This window comes from Mustela nigripes, chromosome 6, assembly GCF_022355385.1.
Source record: "Mustela nigripes isolate SB6536 chromosome 6, MUSNIG.SB6536, whole genome shotgun sequence".
Lineage (NCBI taxonomy): Eukaryota > Metazoa > Chordata > Mammalia > Carnivora > Mustelidae > Mustela > Mustela nigripes.
The window spans coordinates 132452153-132463326 of record NC_081562.1 but is presented as its reverse complement, the minus strand read 5'-3'; the positions used below and the strand labels follow the sequence as shown (position 1 = coordinate 132463326).

The 11174-nt window shown below is 40.5% G+C and overlaps 1 protein-coding gene across 1 annotated transcript in view; it reads right to left on the bottom strand.

Moving 5' to 3' along the window:
- Positions 1-11174, bottom strand: part of CUBN (cubilin) — a 258604-nt gene that overhangs the window by 160315 nt on the left and 87115 nt on the right. Inside the window, exon 28 of the mRNA XM_059404241.1 lies at positions 2538-2688. Coding sequence (XP_059260224.1) covers positions 2538-2688 — 151 coding nt within the window. The remainder of the gene's footprint in view (positions 1-2537; positions 2689-11174) is intronic.

Sequence of the window (11174 nt, the reverse complement as noted above, 5' to 3'; positions counted from 1 at the left end):
CCCGTTCTGGTCCCATTTGGCAAAATTTTGTTGTGCAACTCTGATTCTAAGCTTAGCAAGTTTTCAACAATTGAGAGAAAGTTGTGACATAGTAAATAGGAAAAGAGAATTGACAGAGAGTGTCTTTGACCCTCCCAAAGAAAGATTTCAAACAGAACTAGTAGAAAAAAAATCCCCCCCCCCCCCAAACTCAGCTTTCAGCAGAGGATTCAACCATGTCCAGCATGTTGGCTGGGAGAATCTAGTGATATAGTAATCCAGTGTAGCCAGTAAGGACCATTAAATCGTACTCCTTAGTGGGGCCCTGCAGGTAGGATAGCTAGAATAGCCCAGAAGGGACAGGAAGCAACCCACCAAGAGGAAAGCTATAACCAACAACAGCAAAATCACTGCTCCTAAAACCCTCCATCCTAAGTGCATGGCAGAATTACTTAGGGAGATTTTTTTAAATTAGCCATTGTTAAGGTCCCACTGAGGATGAACTGAATCCTATCTGAAGGTTGAACCCAGGACACTGGTTCTCTTTACAGCTCCCACACAATTCCAGCGGGTATCTGGGGTGGGGACCACTTCCCTAGGCCCTGAATCTCCACCTGGTTAGTGTTTCTTCCTTTCTACTCTTCTGTCTTGTGGGAAAGCTTTCCTCCCCTTGGATCTCTGAAGCAATAAAGTTCTTTCTTATAGAAGCCCCAGCTCATATCCTCCTGACCTCAAAAGGTTGAGGATATTATTTTGCTGTTGGTAAAATGAGCCCTTAGAGCACCTTAGAAGCTTTCTCTAGTCTCTAGAGATGCTGTCTTTCTACCATTTTATATCTCCAGCCTTAACATCTGCTCTCGCCTTGCTCCTCAAAGAGTGGTCTACAGAGTAGCGCCATCAGCATTCCCTGGGAGCATTTTAGAAGCTCATTTAGGATTCATGGACCTTACTCTGCATTTTAACATGCAGTGATTCACCTGATGTGAAGGTCTGAGAAACCTGTTCTGGGAAATGTTTGGAGCTCTTGAAAATCTGGGTCATTTCTCAAGATGTTCCCCTGTCTTCTAGGTTTTTTTTTTTTTTCACGCTCTTCTCCAGTTGCCTTAGAATCACGCCATTTCTGAATCACAGAGTACTAGAGATGGACTGTATTACACAGATAAATCAATCCAGTCCCTTCACTTAACAAGTCAATCAATTTACATTTCAAGGTTAAATCTACCCCTTCGGTGAAGAGAACAGGCCAGAACTCCCACAGGCTTAATTATCATAGCTCATTTACTTTAGGAATTCCTAATCTGTATTCCAAGCTATAAGTAGCTCTGTGGATTACCACCAAATATTTTTAAATACTGAAAGCCCCATACTAGTATTTTAACAGAAATACACCCAGTCTCCAGTTCATATTAACAGACCATCTAACACTCTTAAGTGAATATAACAAGGGTATTCATTTCTGTGGAGTGCTAAGATTCATACAGTAAACAGACTGTGATTTTAACAACCCTTGAGAGTCCCACAATCCACATGCATGTGTCCCCGCCTTGGGCTCACCCCTGATTCTGACAGTAGGGTCACCGTTTCGGTGTCTGTGTGTGGTTCCCAGGATAACATTCCGATTCCACCTTTCTTTCAAATTGACTGAAATGGACCAGCCAGTCCTAAGACCTTGGTTGAGGACTGCTACTAAAATAGTCACAAGGACTGTATTTGTTAGGTGTGAATCCCTCTAAGAGAGTGGTTCTCAAACCTGGATCACCAGGGAGACCAGTGAAGACACGGAATATCAGGCTTCCATAGGTCTGGGAGGGGGCCCCGGAATTTGCACTTCTAACCAGAGTCCGATGGTGTTGATGCTGTTCTTTGGGGACCCTGTTTCGGGAATCACTGCTCTGGGGCCTACTCTCATTAGACTGGGTCACGTGAGGTCAATCTACATGGTTTGGAACGCTCATTAAAAGGGAATGTCCATCCTTGGAGGAATGATCACCCCTACGTGCTTTCTGAACCACGAGTGGTGGGTGCTGCCATGCCCTGACTCTGGCAGGTACAACGCACGTGCTGGCTGAGTGAGGTCTCTACTCCCACTCCCCTCTCAGCCCAGTGCCTCCCCTTCTTTCTCTGAGTGGCTCTCATCCTTGCCCTTTAATCCCCACCCCCACCATTTCTTCACAGCTAGGTCAGAGTAAGCCTTGAATCTCATTCCATTCCACGCCCCCTGCGAGACTCTAATGCCACCTCGCCTTTGCTCGCCACACCCAGCTCGAGGTTTCCCCCCACTAGACACTTCACTCTGTTCCCCTCCTTTCTCTTTGGTAATTTATCATTGCAAAGACTTCAGCAAGTCTCCAAGCCCTGTCCTCTCTTAACCCTGCCAGGATTAACTCTCCCAGAGCAACCAACATCTGAGGAAACGGACCAAGGCCTAGCACCAGTTTACTGGTTACCAGGTTCCAATATTCGTGGGTGGGATTGTTTCCAAAGAGAGAATTGGGAAAGGAATAATTCTTAGTCATACAGCAGGTATCAAATACAAGGAAGATCTGCACAGGGCTTACCGTGAACGAACCACTGCATCTGGAATCCTTTCTCACCGTGACCGACCCCATCGGTGTAGAACAGCACCTGAAGCTGGGAGCCTGTGGTGCTCCCCGAGGGCGGCGACTCTGCTCCACAGTAGCGCCCAATCCGCTCGGAGCCATCGTAGAGCTGAAATCAAGGAGACATTTCCCAATGTGAGAAACTTCACATGGCAGGACAGATGGAAAAAAACAAACGTCTGCTTACGTGGCCAAAGCTGCTCCTTGGCTGAAAGGTTAAGGGTCAATCTGCTGAGATGGTTTGAGCACGGGAGGCTTCACATAAGCGTTAAAAACAGACGATTATATAGAGAGAGTTTTATGGATGATTCCTAAGCCCAATAAAGCCGGAAATCCAAATACTAATGTTAGATTTTAGGTCAGCCTCGCAAGTTCCCTTGAAAGTATAAATCCAGGCACAGAATAAGGAAATGGTGGCCTGGATGAGATGTGTTCACAGATTAATGACACACAAGAGACGCTCAATGACTAGTCTTGTAATTGTAAGGTCCATATATTTTTTAAAAAAGACTGACTATAAAAATTGAGACATTTTAGAAAACTAGGTGAAAGAAAGGTAAATACAAAAATTAACCCCACTGGAGATAACCACTCTTAATATTTTGTTAATACCAGAAGTTTCTCTTGCCAATGCTCTCTTGTTGTTGACTTACATATATACATATACACACATGTCCAGGTGTATATGTGTGTGTATAAATTCAGGCTACACATTTAATTGTGTTCCCAGTTTTTCTCTAAGCATGTCACTCAACAGTCTAGGTAAACATTTTTGATGGTGACATAAAATGTTATTAATACTCTGTTGTAGTTTATTGAAGACATTTCCAATATTTTTTTGCCAATGTGAGTATTTGATATTTTAAATGTCCCTCAGGCAAGATTCCTGTAAGGGGAATGAATCAGAGAGTATCACCTTTTATGGCTCTTGATATATATCATTAAATCTCTTATCAGAAATTTCTATCAGCATATCCCCACTAGTGCTTTACTGAAATGGTTCTTACAGGGGACCTTGGCAATTATGACTGCTATTATTTTTATAGCTGGTGCTAATAGGGAAAATTTGGGGGGTTTATAATTGTCTTAACTTAGGTTACTTTGAGGTTAAAAGTTTTTCATCTTTATTAGGCATTTATATTTCTTCCCCTGGAGCTTTTCTGCTGAGGTCTTTGCCCACTTGCCCACTAAGCTATTTTGTACATCCTGTCATGCACCCTTTATCTGCTTCATTAATTTCATCAGATACATACCTTTAAACTAAAAAAAAATAAATAAAAAAAAATAAAAATTAAGCTTCTCTGCCATTTCTCCTCAATCAAAAAAAGATAATGATAATCTAAAAAGATTGGCTTTTCGTGACTCAAGCCATTGTATTTTCTTTGACTCCACTAATGTCTACATTGCTGTCTATTTTGTTCTAGTTACCCATGGTATATTTATTAGCATGTGTGGGTCTAGATAGTGGACAGAAGCCATGATGACGGAACAAAAATGAGGGAAAGAATAAAGTAACACAAAAAGAAAATGGGACAACAAAACAATCCTTGGCTTCTGATGGCAGGTCCGTCCCCCTCTCAGGCAGGGGGAGGAGGTGGGGAGGAGGGTCAGGCTGCACTCTGTTTACTCTTAAATTATTGCTTCACTGGAAGGTATTTATTCCAGCTTCAGAGTTGTTTTGTTTTGTTTTTTCATTAAGTCCAGTCTACCAACTCCAATTCAAAACTAATTAATACAAAAGTAAACATACTGCTTCCAAGAAGAGGTATAATAAGTAAGAAACACTCTACTATTTTCCACTCTAAAAGGCTCATTCTTAACTTTGGGTTGTGGTTCAGTGACCAAAACTTTAATCATTTCAACTTTATGAAACAAAACACAAGGTAAGATTTCTCTATAACCATAATCCCTTTAAGCCTGATGGGTCTTCTGAAATGGTTGTAGTGACATTTTGAGGAACTGACTTCTAGACTCTATACAAGGTCATAAGCAGCACAGTATTTTTGCCTCCCCAGCTCAGCAAGTTTAAGAAACCTGACATTTTCACATGACTTGGAGGGTATTTTTTTTTCTTCCTTCTGGAGAGGATTACTTCATTGAAGGAGCGCCCCTGAATCCCAGTTGATCTTAAATAACGCATTGTGCCTGGGATGGGGGGTAGGGCAGGGGCAAAGAGAGCGGGGTTTGGGGGGGAACAATGGTGAATGACAATTAGTTTCTTTTTGCCTTTGGAGGGGAGAGAGTGATGCATTGAAATAAACATCAAATAGACATTGATGAAAATGCTTGAATACGTCAAATAAACGAATGAATTAATTAGTGTAGAACAAAACCTCTACACAAAAACACCCCAACCCCCAATTTTATGACCTTCTAAAGTTTACACTTAATTAAATCAGGGTATTTTTGTTGTTGTTTATATTCACAGATGGCTAACGTCACCTCTATCATTCGTTCCCGCGTAAATTTACCACACAAAAAGGAACAGTCATTTTTCAAAGTACACAAATACTGGTTGCCATGGAAACCAGGAGGTGCCTGCTGCTCCTGATTCTGTTTTCAGAGCAGAATGCTAACCACAGGACGTTCCAGCTGTGACTCACTGCAACTACTGGCGAGCATGCTGGCTTGGTCCTGCTAAGGAAGGATGTGATTTCCACTGCTTTTAGAAAGCCTAAAGATCCACTCGGTGTGAACAATACTCAAGCTTGGAAAACAGTCCACAAAAGGAAACTAGCAGAACTTAAGAAAAGAAAGATGGAGTCACTTTAAATTTGCGGATCCAATTTGTGTAACTGTATTGAAAGGTTGTTCTATGTTTGTTTGTTTGTTTGTTTTTTAATAAAGGTTATTTATTTATTTATTTATTTATTTATTTGACAGACAGAGATCACAAGCAGGTGGAGAGGCAGGCAGAGAGGATAGGGGAAGAAGGCTCTCCGCTGAGCAGAGAGCCCGATGTGGGGCTTGATCCCAGGACCCTGGGATCATGACCTGAGCTGAAGACAGAGGCTTTAACCCACTGAGCCACCCAGGCACCCTGTTCTATCTTTTAAAGTATCTGAAATGCTGCATCCACTTTCTGGCTGGCCTTTAAATGTACCTTTGAAGGTAAATATGTTGTATACGTACAACCTCCTCTGTAGAATCTTTTCAGTTATTCTCTGAAGGAGACTATTCATTCAGGATTGATGAGGTTTAGGTCTCCCTACCCCCCACTCTACCCTGAAATAGCTCAACCACTCTTAGGACACCCAAAGAGGAAGGAAATCTCTTGCCTAAAGCCACATTTACCAATTTCTATCTACTTCCTTTGCATGGGTTTGATAATTTGGCACACATACAGTATACAAGGCCATACCGGCTTCGGACTCCAGCTGCAACATGAAAGGATCCGTGGACCCCTTCCAGCTATTAAGAACTATACTTACAAGGCAGAAGATATAAAACTGAGGATACATCACTGACAGAGAGAGTTGAATTTTTCTAAGAGTAAGGGTTCTATAGGTACTTTCAGGAATCACTGAAACGCAAGCCTGGAGGAACCCAGAGTCAGCTAATGTGTACTTCAACTTGTTCCCTCTATGGGAATCAACTTTACGAACTTCAAGAACTCTCAGAACAGAAATGTGCTTTTCAAGTGCTTCTTTGCTGCTAAATAGTTTTACGATTTTGAAAATTTATGACTTTAATGAATGAAGTTATAATTAATTCTTTCATATATATGAGCATGGGATGTCTAAATGGCTTCTACACCCCTTTTAAACTACAGTGAGTAACAACTAAAACTCAGCCCTTTCTATTTTAGATGGGCATCTAATTCATACTTTTTCTAATTCATACTTTTTCTTATTTCCTTGAAGTTTTTCTGCAATAAAACTTTTTTATAGTAGATAACTAATTTTAAGAATTAAACATAGTCCAAATAGAGAAACAAAATCAAGAGTCTGTTTGGGATGATATTATTAAAATATGGAGAAACTCTGGGAAAAATGTTTGGTCCATCTTCTATTACACATCTTTAAAAGCTTAAAAAAAGGTTATCCTTTAGAGTTTAACATGTATTGAAATAATTTGCCTGCTATGAAGGAGAATTCTAGGTGTAGCAGAGAATTTCCTAATATTTATAGAGAACTAAAATTCTAGTCAGTGTAAGAACATAGTTAAAATTTCTGGGAACTATACTCGGTAAGTTTACAGATTAGCTTTGCAAAGACAGTGTCACTAGCAGATTATATTCAACTGCAAGCAGGAAAGTGATCTCCCTATAAGAGCATACTAGAGTATATTAATTTTGATCAGGTTGTAGGTACACAGTCCAGTCCAGCTCTGAACTTTTTTTTAGAATATAATCTTGTGAGAATTACTTTCTTTTCCTAGCCAATTTTTTTTTTCATAAATTTGGCATCATGATTGTACTTATCTTGTAAGTACTGTTGTAAACAGCAAATGAGACAGACCACGTAATAGGTTGAGTGTGAGACACATATGGAATGTGCTTAAATTGTTATTTTAACTCTTGGTCAGAGGCAAAGGGAACCAACATTTTTTTCCAAAGAAACCATTCTAGAAATAGCTTTGAGAGAAAAATATGATGGCTATAGAGAACTTGAGATGACTCACATAAAATATTTCTCAGAAATCATCCTTGGCAGACCAGACAGGGAAGTACTGAATCAATGAATCACTTGTACAGAGATGGACGGCCATGGCTTGTAGCACGTTGCCATGACAATGTGGTTCTGTGAGGCCATTCCCCATGCGTGGGGCGCATAGCCCAGAGCAAACCATACCTTGGGGGAGAGTGTAAGTATGATGTGCGTGTTGGGGTGGAGGAAGATGGTGGATCATAACGGGATGATGGCAAAGAGAGCATTAAGAAATCAGTCAAGGCTGCCCTGGGGAGATGGAGAAGGGAGGGATAAGTGATAGGGAAAGTGGCTCTGCACGCTTTTTTTTTTTTTTTTTTTTTTTTGCTGCTGCTGCCTCCTCTCCCCTGGCTGTCGAGCCAGCCTGCAGCCCTAACAGCATTGCCACTGGCCCTCCAAAGGGGTGGGAACTGGTGAATTCTTGGGGTATTTCTTCAGATTTTCCCCCACCTCCCAAAAAAACAACTGTAACGGGACCTATGAGAACTGCCTCATGAGAGTAGTTATTAGAAATGTTGTTGCCAAAGTTTACGCAAAAAATCTGAATAAACCTGGAAACTTCAGCATTTATTTTAAATTTGAAAGTCTTTGAAATGTTCCTGTAACAACAGTAGAAATTGCCAAACAAGATTCACAGAGTAGGGTAAAAGGCTCCCATTGTGGATGAGAAAAGCCTACGGGGGTAAAAACTTAATCGAATTGGGGAGAGTAAATTAGGCAGATGATAAAGATGAAAGCTAACAGAGCGTGGTAGGCTCTGGTTGGCTCTGTGATGGCCCTAGGAGGCAGGGTCCTCCATAAGACACGTGGCCCTGCACAGTGCTCCCTGATACACAGGCACACATCCTCCACACGGCTGCCATGTGCTGACAGGGTGGGGCAGGAAATATGAAATAACCATCTAAAATTAAACAATTACTCATAATGCTGGGCCTTGCATGACAGCAAGAAACCCATCGAAGACCACATTCTGAGCTTTTCTGTGTCACTCTGAATTAGATGTCTGTCTCACACAGAGAGGAGATGGTGGCCTTAGCACGTGGCCGCTCACTGCTGGTCCCTCTTAATAGCACATTGACATTTTTGTTTCTGCTTTCTGTATATTACTCATATTAGAAGCCACAAAAGCTGATTTTTTTTTCACTTTTTAAACCATTGTCTAATCACAGATGTGTGCAAAGATTTAACTACAAGAATGTTTATCTCAGCATTGTTTATAATAGTGGAAATCTGACAAAGATTCTAAATATTCCACAGGAAGAAATAGCCAAACTGGGATGATGGAATGCATCATGTTGTAAATGACGCAGTATTATAAATAACACAGAAAGATACTCACAAACTATTGTTACCTGGAAAAAAAGTCATTATAGGATAACATGTACAGAATGATCCCCTTTGAATATTAAAACAAAATATATAAAGAGCAACTACAGGAAATAAATACCACCAAAAATTATTAGTAGAAACGTAATTTGTTTGTTTTATTTTGTTTTTATTTTTATCTAGGTTTTTCTGTATTTTCCAAATAGTATATTTTACACTATATATCCCCATGTAATCATGTAAGTTTATTTTTTCAAGAAAGCATTATCTTTGGGAACCTATTTATATAGCAGTGTAGATATGCGTTGGTAATGTCTTTCCATTCCAGAATTCCATACCCTTCTGGGTTCTCAGCTATCCACCTGGTCTACTAAAAATACGATACTGTCTATCTCCATAGTCTTTTAGACATATCTCAAGATGAGACATGAAAATTGGTCCATTAAAATGTTGTTATAGGGGCGCCTGGGTGGCTCAGTGGGTTAAAGCCTCTGCCTTCGGCTCAGGTCATGATCCCAGGGTCCTAGGATCAAGCCCAACATCAGGCTCTCTGCTCAGCAGGGAGCCTGCTTCCTCCTCTCTCTCTCTCTCTGCCTGCCTCTCTGCCTCCTTGTGATCTCTGTGTCAAATAAATAAATAAAATCTTTAAAAAAATGTTATTATATAAGGTAATCTCCTTCTGCATTAATTTAAAACCATATTTTGTCTCTAATGCTTACTTGTTTTATTATCAGAAGTAGGTTTTTATTATTAATTAGACTAATTATTTCTTTATTTATTTTTATTAACATATAATGTATTATTAGCCCCAGAGGTATAGGTCTGTGAATCGCCAGGTTTATACACTTGACGGCCCTCGCCATAGCACATACCCTCCCAGACTAATTCTTTATTTAAAAAGAATTCCTTCAGATGCTCGGGGACTAAAGACTTCTCACAAACATAAGTTCTGAGAGTTGTTGATGGAGCCCTACCCGCCTAATTCCCTCCCTAGTGGTAAGTGAGATGCATTGAGAGCCAAGCCTACTCTCCCATGGGAACGTGAACATTTAATTCCAAGAACCGCAGCGTTCCCTCGGCCAATTATACCACCGCAGCAAAGGACTAAACATCTTTAAAAAATTATTCTGCCTCCTAAAAGCCTCAGCATCTGCTAAAGGTGGGCTCAGACACAGGGACAGATCTGCTTCACAGAACCAGAGGAAATCATAGAACGCGGAACTGGAAAGACCTAGGGTACTGCAATGCGCTCTTTCCCAGTTGAGGGAAGAAGTGGGGGAAAGCCCATTAAACACATAGTAAATGTAAGCACTGAAGGGTCAACACAGCATTTTTTCAAAGAAAATTCTGAAATGTTGCAGTTGGAAATCTTTCCTATTTTAAAGAGGAGACAATCAAGATAATTAACCCAAATCCACGATTCCTAATTTTAAAACTTGGCATTCTGAGTCCTGTGTTCTTGTTCCAGCCACATGCCTGTTAGATGCTGGAAGGGACCCTCCAGGTACTCGCTGCCTGTGGTCTGAGGAGAGAGCACAAGGTGAGGAGCCCCAGCAAAGGAAGTGTGGGTGGAGAGCAATTTCAAGTTTTGAGCCTCCGATGTGATTTCTACTATCTTCTGGGTAGGGCGGAAGCTATCTGTAGGTCTGATTATCATTCATCCTGATTCTGTCCTTCATGTTTGAGACTATCAAGAGGGGAAACACACAAGAATTTCTTTTGAATCCAAGAGCAAAGGCTATCTTTTGAAGGCTGCTGTGTCTGCCTCATTAACTGTAGCAAATTAATGCAATCACATGAAATTCTTCATTGTGAGGGACGGTCAGGAAAGATCAGCATTTCCTTTTAAGGAAAGGGATTTGATTACATGGAGATCAGTATCTCTCCTTTTAATTTTTTACGATAAAAAACCCCCACACTTGACTTGGGCAACCCTGCAGTATTAAATTTCTTATAAAGTGCTTCTTGTTACTTTTAATGCCAATATGAAGTATTTAGTGTAATTGATCAATAGATACACTTCATTCTAAACTTTTGAATCCAGGTCACGATTCAGTACAATGCTAGGCTCATTTCTGGCATAGAGACATAAACTGAATTGTTTGGTGTATTGTTGTCACTTTTTATGAGTGTTTTTGGACAGCAGTTGTCCTCAGAATTAAAATAGCTTATCTCTGAATTCTAAGCAAAATGCCAAGCAGTCTAGAAGCAAACTTCCTAGGACAGACAGTCGCAGGAAGCATGACTCATCTGCCCGGGAAGTATTTAAGGGGATGCCATGATGATGAAAGTCAGCTCAGACCCTTTGCTCCTAAGACATAAAATCTCATCAGCTTTTCTCCAACCAGCAAATGGGATTTTAACCACCATGCCTCTTAGATTCAGATATAGAATCCCTGCAGCTTTTGTTGCAAGAAAACTGAGATGCCAGGGACAGAAGCCGGGCTCTCCTTACATGGGGCCAATCTATGTTCATCACAACTGGAAAGGCTGCTTTGGAAACTAAAATTCTGCACTCACTGCAAAATGTTTTTGAAAGCAAAAATTAATCCATCAAATTGTGTTTATGTATAAATAATCATAAATAATGTTTACTATCATTTAATAAATAATATTTATT